At 34.0% G+C, this 24,218-nt stretch overlaps 1 protein-coding gene across 2 annotated transcripts in view; it reads left to right on the forward strand.

Annotated features, from left to right (window-relative positions):
* LOC136034651 (GTP-binding protein REM 1-like) overlaps window positions 1–24,218 on the forward strand; it is a 106,154-nt gene that overhangs the window by 65,981 nt on the left and 15,955 nt on the right. For both annotated transcript variants that reach the window (XM_065715958.1, XM_065715959.1), the window contains exon 5: window positions 1,938–2,127. In XM_065715958.1, coding sequence (XP_065572030.1) covers window positions 1,938–2,127 — 190 coding nt within the window. The remainder of the gene's footprint in view (window positions 1–1,937; window positions 2,128–24,218) is intronic.

Here is a 24,218-nt window from a genome sequence, read left to right on the forward strand (position 1 = left end):
CTTCCAACAAACAAATTCAACAATACTAATAAAATCATACCCCTAGAGGCCAGAACACACTACTGAATTATTTATTTACATTTAAATTAATTTGTCCTTTTCGGCCTCTCTCTATTAAGAAAATAATTTGCACCATCATACTTGCTGAAGAAAAGGTAGGATAGAAAATCACTCCTCCCGATATTCGTATGAAAACCCAATTTGAGCTGCAAAAATAGTAATACATTGACCTCTTTCTCTAGATAGAAAGACCTCTTTCTCTAGAATAGAAGCGGGCTGAATTTGTGTTTTTATCAAGTTTGGCCCTCCCCTCCAATGACTTGATTTTGGACATAAATATGGTTCTATAACTTCAAGCCTTTATTGTTTTGGAACTTATACTTTTATTGTTGAATTTCACTGACTATGGACGAGGGTCTACCTTTCTTCTCTGTTCATTTGCAGGAAAAAAAAACTCGTAAAAGTAAGTTTTTTCTGGGGCTGTTATATTTCACTCGGGACCAAGTTTCTTGAAACCTCTAAAAACTGGTACATTGCATAAAACATAAGACTGCTTGGGAAACAGGGGTTCTAACAACCCCCCCCCACCCCTGCTCACCAGTTTTGTGCGTACCCTAGTATGGAGTGTTAATAACACCTTTGTATGAAGGGTTAATAAATATAATTTTGGATTGAAATGAGTTTCTGTTTCGCATTCTTGTTAGAAAATATTATATAAGCACAAGAGAGAAGATATCTTTGGTTTAATTCAACAAAAATTTCGTCATAATCTTAAGCATTTCATGTGCTTTTGCCAAGATGTTACCTTGAGACGAACAGGGAAATGATGAATGCTTTTGGGTTTTTATGTGATTAGAAAAACTGACCGTAAGCAACGAGTGGATTATGTGTTATTCAACGGCGTCTGTTCCTACGAAGCATCAATAAAATTCCCGTGTTTCTTCTAGCGGCTGTAACCCAGTCCTAAGAAAGCAGATCACGGAACATCTTCTTTTCTAGCAACGCTCGTCAATAAACCCGACTACGTAAAACTATCAGATACAAATTGATAATAAATGAAATTGCAAGGCATTTACAACAGCTAAGGAACTTTCTTGTATAAGAGTTTTAAGTAAAAGAACTCCAATTCGCAACACAAAAATGAAAACTTAGTAGTTTTGTGCGTAATATATTAATTTAAGGCATAATATTGAATATAGAGGCGTCATTGTGAAGAGGGAGTAGTGGGGTGGACAGGAGTCATGGAGAACCTTCCTCATTGAATTTCAAAAGCTTCAGAAATGAATTTCCATAGCAAAAAGAATCACTTGGATATGTGTAAATACAGAGTCAGTTTTAGTTTTAAACCCTTTTGTTCAAAATAATATTCAGGTATACTAGATGTTTATTGGAAAAATTATTTTAATTTTAACTTGTCTTTATTAATGTTATAGAATTTGGGGGGGGGGTATCAAAAAGCTGGAATAAGATTTAGGCAGTTAGATGCCATAAAGAAACTGTTTTTTTTATTTTTTCAATTTCCTTTCTTAGTTTTCTTCGAAAAATTTTCTTTTTGGCCTTGGTTCATAGATGCTTTTTTGTTTTTTCCTTTCCTTTGATATTTCTTTGCTTTAATTATTATTTTTTTCTGTATATTTGTTTTTATCTTCATGATTAGAGATTTCTCATAGTTTGGCTATTTTATTTCCTTTTTTGTTTGATTGTTAAGAATTTTGTTTCTCAAGTGTTTGCTATATACGTCATCACCCAGTATCAAGTGCTTTCACGTCTTTCTTAGGGTGCCCTCTTGGACGAACGTTATGTGTTGTATCATCTTTTCATTAAACGAATTGAACTGAATTCGATTTTTAATTGAATTAAATTGATCAATATCATCCTTTTTACATTTTCTTGAAACTAGAATCTTGTTCACCTTTACAATTATTCTATTATTTCAGACAGATATAGATCGTACAAATCCACCCAAGGCAATAATTGTTGTGTATTCTGTTGTCGATAAATCAAGCTTCAACCGAGCCCATGACGAATTAAAGCATTTGGAAAATATGGAACTCACAACATTTCGAACTGTCATTGTTGTCGGAAATAAAATCGATCTGGCAAGAAGTCGAGCTGTCAGCACACAAGGTAAGAAACCCCATCGGAGTTGTTTTTCATTGCATTATAGATCCAGACTATAATTTCCCATTTGAGATGTTTTTATTTATTTTTGAATATAGTATTCGGATCAATTATATTTAACTAGCAAATGTTTAATTTATGTATTTTTTTTTATCAAAGTCAATTGATTCATGAACTTGTGAGTTTTTTATTCTATTCCCTTGGTGAGCGAAATTCATCATAATTTGCCTATATAAAACTTAGAAACTTGCATAATCAAGCAATTAAAAAGAGAAAACAATTGAGCTTTTACTGATCATATTATTTTTTTAGACCACTTTTTGAGCTGAAATATATAAGACTGTTTATATTTAGAGGCTGATAGACTAAAGTACACATAGAATTTCCGTAATGAAGACGCTTACTTGTGCTGGATGCACATTCCAGCTGAAACCGGTAGATTCAATTCAAGATAACTTAATTGGTGGGAGAGGCAAAACAACATTTTTCAAAATCCAGGGGAGAGGGTCAATTTTGTTATTTTTTGTTTTAAATACTAAAAACATATTTTCAAGTAGAAATACAAAAAAAAACTTTCAAAACCTAGGGGAAGATAATATTGGGAAACGGTGACAAGTTCCCTCTCCAGTTGATGACACCGAGGCTAATTTTGGTACCTGGTAGGCACCAGCCACCCCTCCAACGGTGCTAGTCAGAGACGTTTGGCCCTATTGGGGTAATTCAGCAGTAGTCGCCCTACTTATCAGATAAACTAGCTTACAATGCAGGATTTATAGTACAATTTCATATGATGGGCTTTTTACTGACTATCTTGGATAGTACAGGAGTTATAGCTATTTTTAGGGCTTTTTATATTGAACGGAATTCGAACTATTTCATATTAAATTAAAAAAAAATATTTTTCCGCTTAATTTTGAAAAAAAATATTTAAACCTTAAAGAAAATCTTCTATGCTTTGCAAAACAGGACATGGCAAACGTATGAGGTTCAGCATTCTTTCCTAGGGGTTAATTCGTGCTATAAATCTATTTCTGAAAATTTTAATTTTATAAAACAAAGTTCTTTTGAAGACACTTCAAAAGACCTTGCCATGGCATATTCAGGCTTAAGTTCCCTTCTTGAGACTTTTATTTACCAAAATTTACTGCTTTCTAAAATATCAAAAGCACATCATATAGAATTTGACCAAAGATTAATTTCGCACCTAAGTCTGCAATTCTGTTAAAATATTTTTGTGAAAATAGAAAAGCTTTTTGCGAAAATAGAAAATGGTAACAAAATTGAATTAACAAGCTATAGGGGTATTTTCTTTAAAAAAGAGGATTTTTGTTCCCAAAATCCTATTTAAAAGGGAGGGAAATAGATACAGTAATAGGGGGACATGAGCAAATCACGTTTATAAATGAATTTTTTTTTTTTTAACCGGAAGACTCCATAATATTGCGCTTTAGAAAACGAGAGAGCTATTTCGAGAGAGGCTCAACTCATTTGATACAAGCCAAATAAGAAACAAGTCTGTATGTAGCTAGAGTATGGAAAAAGGCACTTCTGTGTTAAATATTTTCATATTGTTACTATAAAATCAGGGAAAGCGGGATAGTGGGGTATGAACACTCCCATTTAGAAATGCTCCTACTTAGTATCGTTACAGCCCTATTATTATAGGAAATCCAAGCTTTTTTGAGCCAAGCCATTTTTCAAATTTCCCAGTATATAAAGAACTTAATAGTTAATTTTGTATCTCTAAGCACATTAATAATTAAACATCAAAGCACGAATAGTTTTTTTTTATAGAAAACCTGAAAACTGAAACTTACAAGACTGGAAATTGAACGTGGGAGATGGTCATGACGTAAGAATACATTTTGATAACGGTGATAATGCTTTCCTCATCTTCACATGCAAAGATTGGGTTTCTAAATTACCTTGAAAACTTATAAGGACCGCCCCACTATTTATTTCTAGTCAAAATAAAATATACATTTGTTATTGCAGAAGAGTGTTTTGTTTTTTTTAGCTTTTTAGCTTATTTGGAGATACTAACCTATTTAACCTTTTATTTTACTCTTTAGTATATTTTGCAACCAATATTCGCCCTTCAGACCTGCAAGATGGTTTTTGCATATTTAATAACTATCCAAGGACCTTCTTAAACCTTTGACTATTTTAGACTAATACCTCTGGTCCATTAAGTTGGTTTGTGATATCACGAGGTCACAGTTTCCTCTCCTTCGAAATTATCAAAATTATCAGCGATAAATGTACACTCAGAGTTACCGTAGCAGTTTTTGAAAGTATATACATTATATATATATATATATATATATATATATATATATATATATATATATATATATATATATATATATATATATATATATATATATATATATATATATATAGCGCCAACTATAATTAATAAATAAGTATACAGAATTTGAGGGGAATGATATTGTGAGAATCGGCTGAGATATTGATTGCAAGATCTGTACATTACCAAGCAGACGTTGTTAATAAAAAGTGTGTTATGATCTCAAAGATCCGAAAGTATCGACCTATGACGCCTTGACCCTTTCACAAACGGAATTGGAATAATATTTTTTTGTTTATTTCACAAACAGAGTGATTGGTGGAAAATTCCTCCTCGGGGAAAAAGTAGGGTTCCCCTCCTCGGGGAAAAACGAACAGAAACTACTCCGTATATAAAAAGGGCTTTTCATCCTCAACGCCCCGCTCTTTACGCTAAAGTTTGACTCTTTCTCTTAACTCTACTTTTTAAAACAGTAAAAAAGGTTAGCGTAAAGAGCGGGGCGTTGAGGAGGAAAAGAACTTCAATTTTTTATGAACGTTTTCATTAGTAAAAAATATACGTAACTTACGAATTATCTTGCGTAACGAACATCTCTATTCGTATGTTTTTATTACGTATATGAGGGGGTTCACCCCCTCGTCGATACTTCGCTCTTTACACTAAAACTTGAATTTTGTCCCAATTTCTTAAGAATGACCCCTGAATCACAAACGCCGTAGAATAAATAGTTGAAACTACTAAAATATTTCAGCGTAAAGAGTGATGTATTACGAGGAGGTGAACCTCTCATATGCGTAATAATTTCTATTCGTTTTAAGTTTTAATGCTGCTCCTTACTTTCAGTTGAAAAAACTTTCATATTTATTTTTTATTTTTTTAAAATAATGCTAGAGAGTCCTTCATTGAAATTCTCTTCCCCCATGACAAATTCCTCCATGGAAAGATTCTCTCGCGTAGCCCCCCTCAATTTCTCCCCCCCCCCAAACCAAAAAGAAACCTGAAAACGTCTGTACACTTCCCAGTCGCCATTAGTATATGTAAACAAAGGTCAAAGTTTGTAACTTGCAGCCCCTCCCACGGGAACTGTGGGGGATTAAGTGGTCCCCAAAAACATAGTTATTAGCTTTTTCGACTATGGTGAATAAAATGGCTATTTCAGAATATTGATCCGGTGTCTTTAGGGACAACTTGAGCGTGGGAGGGGGCCTAGGTGCCCTCTAATTTTTTGGTCACTTAAAAAGGGCACTAGAGCTTTTAATTTCCGTTAGAATGAGCCGTCTTGCGACAGTCTAGGACCACTGAGTCGATATGATCACCCCTAAAGAAAAAAAACAAAAATAAATAAACACGCATCCGTGATCAGTCTCCTGGCACAAAATGCGAAATTTCAAATTTTTGTAGGTAGGAGCTTGAAACTTCTACAATGGATTTTCTAATACGCTGAATCTGATGGTGTGATTTTAGTTAAGATTGTATTACTATCAGGGGATGTTTCCCCCCATTTTCCAAAATAAGTCAAATTTTCTCAGGCTCGTAACTTTTGATGCGCAAGATTAATGAAACTTGTATATTTAAAATCAGCATTAAAATGTGATTCTTTTGATGTAACTATTGGTATCAAAATTCCATTTTTTAGAGTTTCGGTTACTATTGGAGCTGGGTCGCTCCTTACTATAGTTCTTTACCACGAACTGTTCGACAAACTAATGAATATATTTCATTTCTAAGAATTTATAAGGGGGTTTGCTAAAAAGTTTGTCGTCAGCCACTAATTCATTGTATCGCCAAATTTGCTTTACTGTGGAAATGTCGAAAGTTCATGGAATCTATTTTTGACTCCCATATAGCGAGTATCACTTTAAAAGCTTTTTCAAATTTTTGTAGGTAGGAGCTTGAAACTTCTACAATGGATTTTCTAATACGCTGAATCTGATGGTGTGATTTTAGTTAAGATTGTATTACTATCAGGGGATGTTTCCCCCTATTTTCCAAAATAAGTCAAATTTTCTCAGGCTCGTAACTTTTGATGCGCAAGATTAATGAAACTTGTATATTTAAAATCAGCATTAAAATGTGATTCTTTTGATGTAACTATTGGTATCAAAATTCCATTTTTTAGAGTTTCGGTTACTGTTGGAGCTGGGTCGCTCCTTACTATAGTTCTTTACCACGAACTGTTCGACAAACTAATGAATATATTTCATTTCTAAGAATTTATAAGGGGGTTTTTCTAAAAAGTTTGTCGTCAGCCACTAATTCATTGTATCGCCAAATTTGCTTTGCTGTGGAAATGTCGAAAGTTCATGGAATCTATTTTTGACTCCCATATAGCGAGTATCATTTTAAAAGCAGGTATTTTCTTATGGCTGTCACGTAGAGTTGTCTCTTTTTCTTTTGACGCCAGATTGATAGAATTCTCAGACTTGAACATGCATACCAAACAGTGCCAGAGACAGTACAAACGGCAGATCAGAAAATGCAGTGTAGACTTCAGCGTCTTGCAAATTTGACTTTATGTATTACGTATGATTTCATCAATGATTTTTTGTCTTTGAGAAATTGTTTTTTTCTTTGAACATCACAAAAATTTAGGATATTAGCGGATGGATAGACGTCCTCCCCTCTGTACGTCCTTGCGCATGACTTATCTTCCGATTTTAACTGTCTCGGCTCATACCTGTAATACTGTAATTTAAAACCAAACAAATCCAAAACACATTGGTATATTTCAAGCGGCACCTCACCTTATTTGTCTTACACTATTGGTTACCCATTTTAGGGCAACTTAAGTGATAATGGTAATTCAAAAATGATGTAAAAGTTCTGTTTTCTTCTGCTCCGGAGTGTGAATGTCATTGCTTAAGTAAACCCTGTTTTGTTTAATAAAACAATAACAAAAAAATGGTTTATTTTCCTTGAAACACAGCGTTTTCTGTTGTAATTTCTTCAATCTATTTCTTATAAATGCCAAAATCGGACTGGTCTTTAAATACTTCTGACAATCTTATCCTTTTGATAGCAAAGTCGTGCACTAATAACGTTTTTATGAAAGACAGGCTATTTCGGTAACGTCTTTGTTGAAGGATAACCCTTTAAAAACAAGGAAATTACATTAAAGACTGCTAAACAGACTGTGCTTACTTTGTAGTTATAAGGAGATTAGATGCACTCACCTGCAAAGAATCCAAAAGACTTAGGGCAACAGATTCAGCGGCCTTAGACAAAAGATATGATAATATCTTTCTTGTAAACGAATGTCACAAGCTAAAAAAGCCAAATTTGCATTTCAATTCAATTAATATAAAAATGAAAACATGAATCATGCAAATAAATTGAGTCAATGACCAATAATAATAAAAGAAACAAGTAAAAAGAATTCGAAATGCAAAATAAAAATCGTGGGTAAAATAAATGTAGAACTGAAAATATAAAATATTAAATTTAGAATTAAAACGGCGTCACAAAGGAACAAAAAAAAGAAGAAACATCTTAAAACACATGACAAACTAATAAGCAATAATGAATGGAACTAGAAAAAATGACCAAGAAGCATATGTATTTCAGAAAGGATATTAAGAATCTTTATGGCATTTTCCCATGTCTTTATAATTTCGAGCAAATCGCTTACTGAAATTTGGAAAGCCGCCTAAAATCAATAGAATTTCATGTACAGCATTTTTGATATAACGAACCTATTTTGAATCTGTCTTTCTCTATAGTGTTCTGAGTATTGTAATTCTGCCAAAAAAAAAATGAAAAATAGCACTGAAAGACTTAAGGATACCCTTCGGTCAGATATATTATTTAAAATATATTAGTTTACCCTTAATTAACAGTTACCAAACTTTTCTGGTACTTCAAAGTATATTCTTGTGCAAATTTCCTTTTAAGTGGCGATTGACTTCCCCTGCCCCTAATACTTCATCAGTCGTGTGTGAAAATAATCGGACAGCTCACAGAGATGAAAACTTTCGGTAGAAAAAAATATTTTTGAGGCTTTGTGTAGCGCTCTCGCGAGTTATAAACCAACAGACGACTCCTAGTAGCTGTCGCCCGACTGTATCTTATGGCGTAAACTACTACATAGTTGTTCGTTGTAAATGGCTTTCTGCGTCTGATAAGCTCTGCCCTTTAATTCTTGTACATTTTGAATTTGCCTGGGTAGTTTCATTAAGATCTTCGTTTTTTTGGGAGGGGTTGTTTTCACCTTATTAAGTGTATGCAAGTGTTCTTCTGTGTTTTTCTTTGATAGATTCTTATGCAAGAGGCTTCTATATATTTGGAAAATTGTATACATTGGGCATTAGCTTTAAAAGTAAATTTCGAGTAAAACCTTATTGTATCTCTATACAGATCGGAATTGTTCTATTTTTCCTAATTTTGGGCTTTGGTAGCCAAGGCACCCCTAAGTTGTCCAGTTCACATAGAAATGCATACTTAATAAGAAGACTGGACAGGAAAATAAAGGGTGGGATATAATAAAATTTTCTCTCCAAAGGCTTAGAACATATTCCCAATTGATAGAAATAAAGCATTGTCATAGATTTTGGATTAGGTCTTAAAAAGGGATGACTTTCTATCTGCTGACTAATCAAAAGGATTCTATTTCCCCCAGGGAATAACTTAGCTAATATAGGAAATCAATTTGCAATTTTTGCCACAGTGCTTAATAAATCATCTGGGTAATAAACAATCAATCAATAACTGGAATGCCTCCGATATTTCCAGCTTTTATATCTATTTATTGTTTGTTATATTTATCATGAACACTATAATGATTAAGACTTTGTTTTATAATGCTTAGTCTGGGCCCTTTTTTGAAAAGGAGCCAGCCCTTCGATCCTGGCCTGCCACTCTTTGATTTCCTAGAGTGTTTATTTATCCAATGATTTATAGTATTATAATCTCCTCCACATAAACGTGATCCAATCCGAAAAAGTTCCAGTGCCTGGCCTATTGATTACGGATCACAATAAACCTACTAGAAAATTATCTAAAATGATCGAACTATCCTTCAACATTTCTTATGTTACTCAGTAATGGTACAAGTATTTCACGAAGACAAAAAATGGGACTTCAATGGAATTTTAATACAAATATACTATATTCAACGAACGTAATACACGCTATGAATTACGTGTAGTTCTGTATAAGGACTAGAGAAATATAGGAAGGCTATAGCATAGTTCAAATAAGGCAAGTATATGAGGAATAATATTAAATTTCAAGCTTCAATATATATATATATATATATATATATATATATATATATATATATATATATATATATATATATATATATATATATCATTCCGTATTTATTCCGTTTAAATATATTTTATCAACCTCTAGCGAATTTTGTAACAAATTACATTTGAAATTTGTAGTTTGAAATTCACTGTTGTTCCTCATATACTTGCCTTACTTGAACTATGCTATAGCCTTCCTATGTTTCTATAGTCAAACAGTTCGTGGTAACGAACTGTAGTAAGGAGCGACCCGGCTCAATAGTAAACAAAACTCTAAAAAATTGAATTTTGATATCAATAGCTACATCAAAAGAATCGCATTTCAATGCTGATTTTGAATATATAAGTTTCATCAAGTTGAGTCTAACCCATCAAAAGTTACGAGCCTGAGAAAATTTGCCTTATTTAAGAAAATAGGGGGAAACACCCCCTAAAAGTCATAGAATCTTAACGAAAATCACACCATCAGATTCAGCGCATCAGAAAACCCTACTGTAGAAGTTTCAAACTCCTATCTACAAAAATGTGAAATTTTGTATTTTTTGCCAGAAGACAAATCACGGGTGCGTGTTTATTTGTTTGTTTTTTTTCCCAGGGGTCATCGTATCGACCAAGTGGTCCTAGAATGTCGAAAGAGGGCTCATTCTAACGGGAATGAAAAGTTCTAGTGCTCTTTTTAAGTGACCAAAAATTGGAGGGCATCTAGGCCCCCTCCCACGCTCATTTTTTCCCAAAGTCAACGGATCAAAATTTTGAGATAGCCATTTTGATCAGCATAGTCGATGACCATAATAACTATGTCTTTGGTGATGACTTACTCCCCCACAATCCCTGGGGGAGGGGCTGCAAGTTACAAACTTGGACCAGTGTTTACATATAGTAATGGTTATTGGGAAATGTACAGACGTATTCAGGGGGATTTTATTTTGTTTGGGGTGTGGGGCTGAGGGGAGAGGGCTATAATGGAGGATCTTTCCTTGGAGGAATCTGTCATGGGGGAAGAAAAATTCAAGGAAAAGGGCGCATGATTTTCTAGCATTACTATAAGAAAACAATGAAAAATAAACATGAAAACGTTTTTTCAAATGAAAGGAAGGAGTAGCATTGAAACTTAAAATGAACAGAGATTATTACGCATATGAGGGGTTCTAAAAATACTTTAGCATAAAGAGCGAGGTATTTAGGAGGAGATAAATACCTCGCTCTTTATGCTAAAGTATTTTTAGTAATTTCAACTATTTATTCTACGGCCTTTCTGATTCAGGGGTCATTCTTAAAGAATTGGGACAAAACTTAAGATTTAGTGTAAAGAGCGAGGTATTAACGAGGATACAAACCCCCTTTTATACATAATAAAAATATAAGATTATGAAAGTTTGTTACTTAAGTTGCTAATTTATAAGTTACGTATATTTTTTACTAATAAAAACGTTCGTTAAAAATTAAAAGTTCTAGTTGCCTTTTTAAGCAACCGAAAAATTGGAGGGCAACTAGGCCTCCTTCTCCACCCCTTATTTCTCAAAATCGTCTTATGAAAACTAAGAGAAAGCCATTTAGCCAAAAAAAGAATTAATATAAAAATTTCATTTTAATAATTTATGTGCGGAGAGCCAAAACCAAACATGCATTAATTCAAAAACGTTCAGAAATTAAACAAAAAAAAAAAAACTAATTTTTTTAGCTGAAAGTAAGGAGCAACATTAAAACTTAAAACGAACAGAAATTACTCCGTATTTAAATGGGTTGTCCCCTCCGCAATCCCTCGCTCTTTACGCTAAAGTTTGACTCTTTGCCACAATTCTACTTTTTAAAACAATTAAAAGCTTTAGCGTAAAGAGCGAGGGATTGCGGAGGGGACAACCCATTTTATATACGGAGTGATTTCTGTTCGTTTTAAGTTTTAATGTCGCTCCTTACTTTCAGCTAAAAAAATTAGTTTTTTTTTTATTTGATTCTTATACAGAACTATATGGAATTCATAGCATGTATTACGTTCATTGGATATAGTATATTTGTATTATAAGTTCAAATTTTTGTCTTCGTGAAATACTTATACCACTGAGTAACATAAGAAATGTTGAAGGATATTTTGATCATTTTAGAGAATTTTCTAGTAGGTCTATTGTGATCCGTAATAAATAGGTCAGGCACTGGAACTTTTTCGGATTGGATCACGTTTACGCGGGGGAGATTATAATATGATAAATCATTGGATAAATAAACACTCTAGGAAATCAAAGAGCGGCAGGCCAGGATCGAAGGGCTGGCTCCTTTTCAAAAAAGTGCCCAGACTAAGCATTATAAAATAAAGTCTTAATCATTATAATGTTCATGATAAATATAACAAACAATAAATAGACATAAAAGCTGGAAATATCGGAGGCATTCCAGTTATTGCTTGATTGTATATGACCCAGATGACTTATTAAGCACTGTGGCAAAAATTGCAAATTGCTTTCCTATATTAGCGAAGTTATTCCCTAGGGGAAAAAGAATCCATTTTGAATAGTCAGCAGATAGAAAGTCATCCCTTTTTAAGAACTAATCCAAAATCTATAACAATGCTTTATTTCTATCAATTGGGAATATGTTCTAAGCCTTTGGAGAGAGAAACTTATTATATCCCACCCTTTTTTTCCTGTCCAGTCTTCTTATTAATTATGCCTAATTGTATTTCTATTTGAACTGGAAAACTTAGGGGTACCTTGGCTGAATATTTACTAGCCAAAGCCCTAAATTAGGAAAAATGGAACGATTCCGGTCTGTATAGAAATACAATAATGGTTTACTAGAAATTCACTTTTAAAGCTAATACCCAACGTATAAAATTTTCCAAATCAAACAGTTCGTGGTAACGAACTGTAGTAAGGAGTGACCCGGCTCAATAGTAACCAAAACTCTAAAAAATTGAATTTTGATATCAATAGCTAGATCAAAAGAATCGCATTTCAATGCTGATTTTAAATATATAAGTTTCATCAAGTTTAGTCTTACCCATCAAAAGTTACGAGCCTGAGAAAATTTGCATTATTTAAGAAAATAGGAGGAAACACCCCCTAAAAGTCGTAAAATCTTAACGAAAATGACACCATCAGATTCAGCGTATCAGAGAACCCTACTGTAGAAGTTTCAAGCTCCTATCTACAAAATGTGGAATTTTGTATTTTTTGCCAGAAGACAAATCACGGGTGCGTCTTTGTTGGTTTGTTTTTTTTTTTTGTTTTTTTTTTCTTTTTCCCAGGGGTCATCGTATCGACCAAGTGGTCCTAGAATGTCGAAAGAGGGCTCATTCTAACGGAAATGAAAAGTTCTAGTGCCCTTTTTAAGTGACCAAAAAATTGGAGGGCATCTAGGCCCCCTCCCACGCTCATTTTGTTTCCCAAAGTCAACGGATCAAAATTTTGAGATAGCCATTTTGTTCAGCATAGTCGATGACCATAATAACTATGTCTTTGGTGATGACTTACTCCCCCACAATCCCTGGGGGAGGGGCTGCAAGTTACAAACTTGGACCAGTGTTTACATATAGTAATGGTTATTGGGAAGTGTACAGACGTTTTCAGGGGATTTTATTTTGTTTGGGGGTAGGGCTGAGGGGAGGGGATATGTTGGAGGATCTTTCCTTGGAGGAATCTGTCATGGGGGAAGAAAAATTCAATGAAAAGGGCGCAGGATTTTCTAGCATTACTATAAGAAAACAATGAAAAATAAACATGAAAACGTTTTTTCAAATGAAAGGAAGGAGTAGCATTGAAATTTAAAACGAGCAGAGATTATTACGCATATGAGGGGTTCTAAAAATACTTTAGCATAAAGAGCGAGGTATTTAGGAGGAGATAAGTACCTCGCTCTTTATGCAAAAGTATTTTTAGTAATTTCAACTATTTTTTCTACGGCCTTTCTGATTCAGGGGTCATTCTTAAAGAATTGGGACAAAACTTACGATTTAGTGTAAAGAGCGAGGTATTAACAAGGGTACAAACCCCCTCGTATACATAATCAAAATATAAGATAATGAAAGTTTTTTACGTAAGTTAATTCTTAAGTTACGTTTATTTTTTACTAATAAAAACGTTCGTTAAAAATTAAAAGTTCTAGTTGCCTTTTTAAGTAACCGAAAAATTGGAGGGCAACAAGGCCTCCTTCTCCACCCCTTATTTCTCAAAATCGTGTGATCGAAACTAAGAGAAAGCCATTTAGCCAAAAAAAGAATTAATATACAAATTTTATTTTAATAATTTATGTGCGGAGAGCCAAAACCAAACATGCATTAATTCAAAAACGTTCAGAAATTAAATAAAAAAAACTAATTTTTTTAGCTGAAAGTAAGGAGCGACATTAAAACTTAAAACGAACAGAAATTACTCCGTATATGAAATGGGTTGTCCCCTCTGCAATCCCTCGCTCTTTACGCTAAAGTTTGACTCTTTGCCACAATTCTACTTTTTAAAACAATTAAAAGCTTTAGCGTAAAGAGCGAGGGATTGCGGAGGGGACAACCCATTTCATTTACGGAGTAATTTCTGTTCGTTTTAAGTTTTAATGTCGCTCCTTACTTTCAGCTAAAAAATTAGTTTTCTTTTATTTAATATATAATAAAAGTCTCTCGTATAAGAATCTATCAAAGACAAATACAGAAGAACATTTGCATATACTTAATAAGGCGGAAAACAACCCCTTCCAACAAAACGAAGATCTTAAGGAAACTACACATCCAAATTCAAAATTTACAAGAGCTAAAGGGCAGAGCTTATCAGACGCAGAAAGCCATTTATAACGAACAGCTATGTAGTAGTTGACGCTATAATGTACAATCGGGCAACAGCTACTAGGAGTCTTCTGTTGATGTTTAACTGGCGAGAGCGGTACACAAAGCCTCAAAAATAGTTTTTTAGACCTAAGGTTTTTATTTTTGTACGAGAATCAGTGAGGATCACTGGACAATTGAGGATTCGCCCCCAGCCTAGTTTTAAAGCTCCCCTCTTATTACAGAAAAATATTTTTATTTTTCTTATGGAACGAATGTCTGAACATAGGATATCAATAACTAAGGTGGTCAATAAGGATTAAGCGACCCTGGCTTTTAATTCTGAGTATTGAGAATGTTTGATCGAATCACATCATTTTTAATAACTTGATTCTGTTTCTCTGATATCTAACAATGTTGGTTTTGATCAGGCAGAAAAAGGGTATTAACTAAAAAAATATATGATCCTTGATTAAGCCATTAAATCTTTACCAGAAGGCATATTCATTTATTTCATTTGTGTTATGTTTTAAAGATTTTTATTGCTTTAATCTTTATCTCAAACGTCTTATGTCAATCATCAAAACGTTTGGCTTTTAAATGGCAAACATTCAAAAAGAAAAGCAGTGATAGTAGTTGAATTGTAAAATTAAGTGATAATTCTGTGCAGTTTCTCTTTCATTTGATTATTGGTTATATGTGTAATGTGCTGTGCATGAATCCCATGACACCCATTAGGGGTATACCTGAAGTATACTCTATTTTCTTCATTAAGACTTGTTTCTTCAGGAAAGATGGTTGTTGGTTGCTACGTAATAGATTAGATTATATTATTGTTTACTTATGCAAATTTAAAAAAAAACTACAGGCCAGGTAGGAAACAACCCTCAAGGGTCTTCTTCAAGCCGCTAGTCAACTAGGGAACCCCAAGATATAAAAAAATTGATCGTAGTACCCCCTAAAGAAGTTTTTTCCGTTTTTAAGACTTACTTCCTCAAAGAATTTTCCAAGCCGCTAGTCAAGTTGTGAACCTCCCGAATGTAATAAAAAACGGTTTAATCCCTACTCATGTTAATTTCTGCTTGTTTTGAGTTTGAGTCGGTTATTTCTTGTAATTTCTGCTCGTTTCTAGTTTCATTTATTTATTGATGCTGATGTGTAATAGTTTTACGCTTGTAGATTATTTGATTCTATTTTGCTCATGTTTGGTTTAATGGAATGTTGTTACTTTTATTTGCAAAACTTATCTTTTGTATAAGTTGTTTTTAATTAATCACCATAAAAACCTGAAAAAGCACATAGAAACAACAAAACGTAGTCTCTGGTATAATGAATTGCGTCCCGTATAGTTTCAGACTGGCAATGAGATGTCCTTATAATTTCCAAAATGTTGCTATCACCGTAAAAGCATGAATAAGTTTACAGAAATGAAAAAAGACTGTCTCTGGTACACCAAATTCTGTGATGCCACGCTAAGTGAACCCAAATAAACCTAGCTGAAACATATCAAATGTGTTAAATATCGAAATGGGTACCGGTATCAAAATTCAGAACAGAAGTGGAACTTTATTTCTTCTTTGGTAAAAATTCAGAATGGAAATGTATTTTTTTCTGTTTGAGGAAAAATTCTGAACAGGAGTTGCACTTTTTTCTATTCTTTGGAAAAATTCAGAAAAGAAGTTGAACCTTTTTCCCTTTTTGGAGAATTCCAAGCTGAAGGTGAGCTTTTTTCTCTTCTTTTGGAAATGAACTAACAACTCACGACACGACCAAGGCTACTTGGATTGATTTAAGCTAGAAGAAGTGTAAAAGTGGTCAAACAACGTGGAAATACTGCTACTACTAGAACTAACAGGTCACTACACCATCAAGCCACCCGAGGTTGACACAGCAAGGATTTATCAAGAAAACATCTAAAATGTTTAAGGTATTGTATGAAAGCCTTACAAAAAAGGAAAAAACATCTAGTACTAACATTTCACTTCTTTACCAAGCCGCCTGACGTAAAAACTGCTACATTTTATAATATTAGTACTATAAAAGAGTGATAGCTAGCCTTGTTAGAAATGTTTTGCTTACAATGAAATTTTGATTTTGGAATTTGATGTCCAAGATTAAAAAAAACTTTAATGTGCTAACACTAAAACTACTAGAAGAAGGCTAGCCCAAGGGGGCTCTGGGTTCGTGAGGGAGATGAATGGTCGAAAATTCCCTCTCAAAATCGTATAAAAATTGATTCGTAGATTTTAATAATCGATTCAATTTCACTAGTGCAAAATTTACTGACATTGAGCAAACCTGGATGGGGAAATGGGGGCCATCCGAAGGTTGGCTTGATGTGGTATAGGGTTGATAAGGACACGGACTATGATGATGCCTCTCAAAATCCCAAACTAATTGGTTCGTATTAGGCAAAAGTTCACTAGAATGAAATATACTGACATCAGGAGCACCTGGATGGGGGCATGGTGTATTCTGAAGGTTGGATCAACGGGACTTAGGGCTGGTTGGGGCATAGAGGACTGTAGATTCCTTCTTTAAATCCCAAATCAATTGATTCATATGGAGGGTAATCTTCACAAGCACGACACTTATTGACACTGGGGTCCCGGGAGGGAGACAAGGGATCCCCTGAAAGTTACTGGGAGGGAGCTCAGAATTTTTGGGGTATGAAAAACCACTAGTTCCTTCTCCAAATCCCATATTCATTTACTCATATGGAGATAAATATTCACTAGCACGAAAGTTATTGGCATTGGGGTCCCTAGAGAGAGACAAGGGGACCCTATGTAGGTTCATTGGAGGGGGCCCTGGGCTCCTGGGAACATGAATAACCGTAATTTCCTTTTGAAAAATCCCTTACTAGTTGATTCATATAGGACTAAAGTTCCCTAGTGTGAACTTTATTGACATTAGGGACCGTTGAGGAAGACATGTGACCCTTCGAAGGTTGATTTTGGGGAGAGGGCTCATGGTCAGTAGGGACATGTAGGACCATATATTCCCTTTTCAAATCCCAAATTAAATGATTCAATAGTGGAAATTTCCATTTGCACAATTTTTTTTTACATTAGGTTCCCTGGAATTGGACATGAGGCATCTGAAAGTTGACGGGAGGGGGCTCTGGGCTAGTGGATGACACGCAGATATCTCTTCAAGGGTTGGCTTGAGGGGGATCAAGGGAGGTCGGGGGCATGAATGACTATAAGTTTCCTCTTAGAAACTTCCACACTAATTGATTCCTATGAGGCAAAGGTTCTGTAGCATAAAGTTTTGGTTGATATTGGAGCCTTTTCCAAAAGTGATTATAGCTATATCGTTAAGAGTAAGGTATTGGGGAGGGAGCAACCCTTCATATATAGAACTATCTATTTCCGTTTTTCTCTCTATGAAAACTCTCTATGAAATGTACCCCTCACAGAAAACTTCTCCATGGAAATATCCTCCAACATAAGATATAAACCCTCCTTTAAATTCCTTCCAGAGAGAGTTCTATCCTTGCTGAGAATATCCCTCCCGTAAAATTTCTTCCGGACGACTCTGAAAATTTCTTCCGAACGACGCCTGAAAAATCATCATTAGCCCTCTTTCATTTCTTTGCATTTTATCTCCTTGTTAGTAATCTTGAAGGTTACTAAAGATATCTCATTGCGAATCTGAAATGATAAAATACAATTTGATGTACCAAAGACAGACTCGTGTCATTTCTTTGTGCTTACTCAGGTTTGTATAGTGGTTGCAGTATTTTGGAGGCTTTTAAGGTATCTCATTCCTCTTTGAAATTATACGAGTCAGAATTTGGTGTACAAGAGACAATCATTTGTCATTTTGTGTGTTTATTCATGATTTTAGAGTGATTGAATTATTTTCGAGGCTGTTAAAAGATCTCACGCCATCCGGAAATTATGCGGACACATTTTGGTGTACCAGAGACAATATATTGTCATTTCTGTCTGGTTATTCAGGTTTTTACAGTGATTGCAATACTTTGGAGGTTATTAAGTCATCTCATTGTCAATCTGAAATTATACAATTCAAATTTTGGTATAGAAGAATTATTTTTTTTTCATTTCTGTGTGCTCTGACCTTTACAGTGATTGTGATATTTAGGAGGTTTTTAAGATATCTTCTTTTCAATCTGAAATTAAACAAGGCAAAATTTGATGGACAAGGGAGAATCTTTTGTCAATTTGTGTGCTTATCCTGGCTTTTCCAGTGATTGTATTATTTTGAAGGTTGTTAAGATATCTAGTGTTTAATCTAAAAATACACGAGGCCTAATTTGGTGTACCAGAGACAGTTAATTTTATGTGAGCTTATATATGCTTTTACAGCGATTGCAGTATTTTGGAGGCTATTAAATCTCATTGACAATCAGAAATTGTATGGGACATAATTTGGTACACCCAAAACAATACGGAACAATATAAAATCTGAAACTATACGAGCTGCAATTTGGTATACCATAGAAAATTGTTTGTCATTTCTATGAGCTCCTTCCAGTTTTTACAGTGATTGCGATATTAAGAGGCTATTCGGACATCTCATTGCCAATCTGACATTAAATGAGACACAATTGTATGTACAACCATATATTGACATTATTGTCTGCTTATTTTGGCTTTTACAATTATTGCTATATTTTGATGGTTATTAAGATATCTAATGGCTAATTTAAAAATACACGAGACAAAATTTTCTGTACCAGAGATAATCTTCCGTTATGTTTGTGTGCTTATTAAACTTTTACAAAGATTGTAATATTTGAAGGCTATTAAGATATCTTATTGCCAATATGAAATAATACAAGACACAGTTTAGTGTACCAGAGACAGTTTTTTTTTCATTGCTGTCATCTTATTCATGCGTTTACAGTGATTACAGTATTTTAGAGGTTATTAGGACATCTCATTGCCAGTCTGAAATTAGATGGGACACAATTTGGTATACCACAAAAATCTTTTGAAATTTCTGTCTGCTTATTCATGCTTTTATAGCGATTGTAATATTTTGGAAGTTTCTCTGGAGGTTTTCAATATTTTGGAAGATTTCTGCTTTCCAATCTGAAATTATACTAGACGAATTTGTTGTAACAGACACAATCTTTTTTCATTTCTGTGAGCTTGTACAAGTTTTTATAGTGATTGAGAAACTTTACAGTTTATTAAGGTATTTAATTGCCAATCTGACATTATATGAGACACAATTTGGTGTACCAGAAAAAATTTCTTTTCATTTCTGTGTACTTATTCAGGCTTTTACAGTGATTGCACAGTGATAGCACTTTGATATCACGGACAATCTTTTAGTGATTGCAAAATTTTACAGGTTATTAAGGTATAATCATTGCCAACCTCAAATTATACAGGACACAAATTAGAGTACCAGAAACAATCTTTTGTCACTTCTGTGTGCATCTGGCTTTTACAATGATTGCAATATTTTGGGGGTGATTAAGAAATCTCATTATCAACCTGAAATTATAGGTGATGCAATTTGGTATACCATAGGAAATCTATATGTCATTCCTGTGAGCTTTGTTAAACTTTTACAGTGACTGCAATATTTAGAAGTCATTAGGACATAGCATTGCCAATCTGACATTATACTAGAAACAAATTGGTGCCACAGACAATTTTTGTCATTTCCATGTGCTTTTTCAGGATTTTAAAGTGAGTGCAGTATTTTGGAGTCTATAGTTTAATTTGGAGTTTAGTTTTGAGTTTTAATTTCAATATGAAATTACTCGGGACACAATTTGGTGTGGCAGAAATAATCTCTTAACATTTCTGTCTGCTCATTTTGGCTTTTACAGTGATTACAATATTTTGCAGGTTATTAAGATATCTCATTGCCAATCTGAGAGTATATGAGACACAATTTTGTCTACCAGAGACAATTTTCTGTCATGTCTCTGTGCTTATTCAAAATTTTACAGTGATTGGAATATTTGGAGGCTATTAAGATATCTTATTGCCAATCTGAACTGATACGGGACACAATTTGGTGTACCAGAGACAACCGTTGGTCTGTTTGTGCGTCTGTGTATGTGTATATGTGTCTGTATGTGTGAGCCTCTCTCTCTCTCTCTCTCTCTCTCTCTCTCTCTCTCTCTCTCTCTCTCTCTCTCTCTCTCTCTCTCTCTCTCTCTCTCTCTCTCTCTCTCTCTCTCTCTCTCTCTCTCTCTCCTCTCTCTCTCTCTCTCTCTCTCTCTCTCTGTATGCTTGGGTTGCAAAAACGTGAGCAAGTCATGGAGCTCCACAGGGGTAGTCACACTTAAAAAAATCTTCGAACTGGCAGAACTTGGAGAGGAGTTGGCAGAATCAGAACTATGGAATCAGAGGAGGGGTAGGAGTGGCAGAACCAGAAATCAAGCCGGTGGGATCGTGAAAAGAAGTGAAACCGAGATAGTATTCAGCAGAATTGGAACTGGAATTACTCTAACCGGGGCCAGAAGCGGCGGAAGTGAAAGTGGGACCGGTATTTGTCCAGTGTAAACAATGTGTCTTGGAGAAGGCCCTTAGGCTTTTTCATATTGGCTAAGGTTTTTTAGTTAATACGGTCATTTTTTGTAAGAAGAAACACTATTGGGAATTTTCGTTTAAGTTTATACGGTTAATTTTTGCTTATACAGTTTATACGATTAAGTTTTGTCAGAAAAAAACGTTATTGGGAATATTTTGTTTAAATTTGAAACATTCAATTTTAGTACGGCCTGTGCGGTAATTTTTTGCTGGAGGAAAAGTTATTGAGAATTTTCATTTAAGTTTATACGTCCAATTTAATACTTTATATGGTTTATACGTTTATTTTTGTTGGAAGAAACGTTATTAGAAATTTTTCTTTATGTTTACACTGTCAATTTCTCTGGTATAAAAGATTTTTTCTCGGAAAATATTGGGAATTTCCGCTTAAGGTATAAATGGTCAATTTTAGTTTATGCGGTTTATAGGGTTACTTTTGTCAGAAGAAAGGTTATCGGGAATATTTATTTCAGTTTATTCTGTCAATTTAGGTTTATACGGTTTATATGGTTATTTTTTTGTCAGAAGAAAGGTTATTGGGAATTCTTGTTTCAGTTTATAAGTTTAATTTTAGTTTAAACTGTTTATTCGGTTATTTTGTTAGAAGAAACATTACGGATATTTGTGTTCAAGCTTGAATTATCAATATTAGTTTATACGGTTTATACAGTTATTTTTTGTTGAAATTATTATAGTCTCTCCCATGCTTGAAACTGGTTTTACACGAACTCAATGTTTACTCAATGAATGCAAGAATGCCAGTGGATATAAGATGTACCCCAAATAACAAGGAAAAGTGTCAGTCCCTATTCACCTTATCCCAGCATTTTAAGGGAGGTACGACGGTTCTTGCAACGGGGGAACTGCCTCTCTCTTGCTTGCAAATTATTGTTACTTTAATATCTTATTAAACCACTTGAATTCCACACTCTTTGAATGCTCGAATTAATAATATTTCTTTTCTCTTACTGTACTAAATTTTACTTGTTACGCAATTCAATTAGATTCAAAGTTAAATCCAGTTTCTGTTCTCACAGTTAAAAGACAAAATCAATATGGTCAATTTTAGTTTATACGGCCTATACAGTAATTTTTTTGTGGGAAGAAACGTTATGGATAATTTTTGTTTAAGTTTAAAAATTCAACTTTAGTTTATACGATTATTTTGTCAGAAGAAATGTTATTGGGAATTTGGTTTGAGTTTACACGATCAATTTTAGTTTATATGGCTTATGTGATTATTTTTTGTCCGAACAAACCTTTTGGAAGTTTTTGGTTAAGTATATTTTGTGCTATTTCAAAAGATGGGATGTGAAATTAATTTCCAAGTGAGATTCATCAATTTATGACCATTCTTGATAACTCTCCACGTTTGAACGACTGATTTAGTATTGTGGCTTGGTCTTTGTTAAAAATGGGCTGTCTCCATGAAAATTTCAAAAAAGTAGTTCTTATTCGGACTTTTCAATCTGAGTTTTGATTTATTTTTCAGCAAGAAATTTAAAGAAAATACTAATATGTGTCAGGCAATTAGGGCGGCCTATTCCTGGGTAAAAACAGGATTTTCTCCATGAAAAGCTTAAAAATTAGCTTCTAATGTGACTTTTCACTCTGAATTCCGATTTTTTGCAAGAGGTAAGAATGGCATTTGGGCGAGGAAAGGCTATGCCAAAAACAGTCACGGTCCATGGACGGTAATCCATTTCTTCTTATCTCATTCGACGGTTTCATCATTTGTTTCAAAGGGGTATTTCAATAGAAAATTTGAATCAGTCTTGCGTTTGTCATAAAATAAAAAATACGAATTTAATGATCCTCTTACGTAATCACTTTAAAAGCACATTTACAAAACACCGTGTCCTTATCTAGGTTGTGTCAAACAATTAATAACAATGAAATTTAATTTTCCTTTTCTCTTTAATTACCATAGCAGAGTATCACCTGTTAAAATCCTCTCATGAATTCCATGCTAGATTGCTTCTTAATTTAAATCGATAAATTAATTTGGAAACCCCGCTTTGCCGTCGTTCTGATACATATTTATGCCTAGTATCTATGTGCGTGTTTCATACGATTATAATCTGAGGGGTTAGCGTGACGCGGTTCAGTTTCCAGCATACGCTCCCTGCTGAAAATAAACACCTTTGACAAGGAAGTTTGAATTTCCGTATGTAAACACTTGACCAAATTCTTGAAATTTCTTGAAAAACGTCTTAAAGAAAAGTCTCATTAAGAAATCTTTACACATCTTGAACGTCTTGACAAACTGATTGAAGAAGATCCTGAAGAACGTCTTAGATAACGTCTTAAATAAAAAACGTCTTGATGTGAAAAACGTGTGAGATTGTTACTATTCAATTTTTTGAAAGTAAAAATGTTTCGAAATAAAAAAAATATTTTTCTTGTTTGATGTTTTACTAGGTTACCAGTCTTCTCTCTAGGGTAACTATTTTTTACATCCGGGAGGTTCCCCACTTGACAGGCGGCTTGGAAAATGCCTTGAGTAAGTAAGTCTTGAAGAAAAAGAAAGAACATGTCTTGAGGGGGTACTATGACTAATTTTCTACATTCGGGGGTTCCTCACTTGACTCGCAGCTTGAAGAAGACCCTTGATGGGTTTTTCCAACCCTAACCATTGGTTTTTAAACATCTGCATAAGTAAAAGATAATGTCACCTAAAACTATTACATAACAACCACCTCCCCTAAAGAGACAAGTTTTGAAGAAAGAAAATTGAGTGATCGGCTATCAACTTCAGGTATACCCCCTATGGGCGTCACGGGATTTGCATATAGCACACTACTTATATTTTTTTTTCTTCAGGATGCAGCTCATCGTTTTGTACTATGACGTGCATAATTTTTAAATCTAAATTTTTCATCTAGTAAGTTTATTTTGTTTTATTTATTTTAATTAAGCATCCATCGAAATAGCAGTCGGTTTTTTTTCTTTTTATATTAGTCTAATTCCTTTTTTGTTTTTTCTTATATATTTTTCTTCATTCATTTTCAGGGGATTTTTTTCAAGGGGAGACTTAAAAAAGACTTTCAAAACACATCAAAAATGGTTTGTGTTCATTTTTATTACGTTTTTACGATTCGGATAAATGTTTCGAAGGAGGAAAGGTTCAAAACCTTGACTCAAACACTTGATTAGTAGCTTGAAGAAAGCCCTTGAAGGGTTTTCCTAACTGCCCCATTGGTTTTAAAACATCTGTATAAGTAAAAAAAATAATATCACCTAAAACTATTGAGTAACAACCACCT

This window comes from Artemia franciscana, chromosome 13 (assembly GCF_032884065.1).
Source record: "Artemia franciscana chromosome 13, ASM3288406v1, whole genome shotgun sequence".
Lineage (NCBI taxonomy): Eukaryota > Metazoa > Arthropoda > Branchiopoda > Anostraca > Artemiidae > Artemia > Artemia franciscana.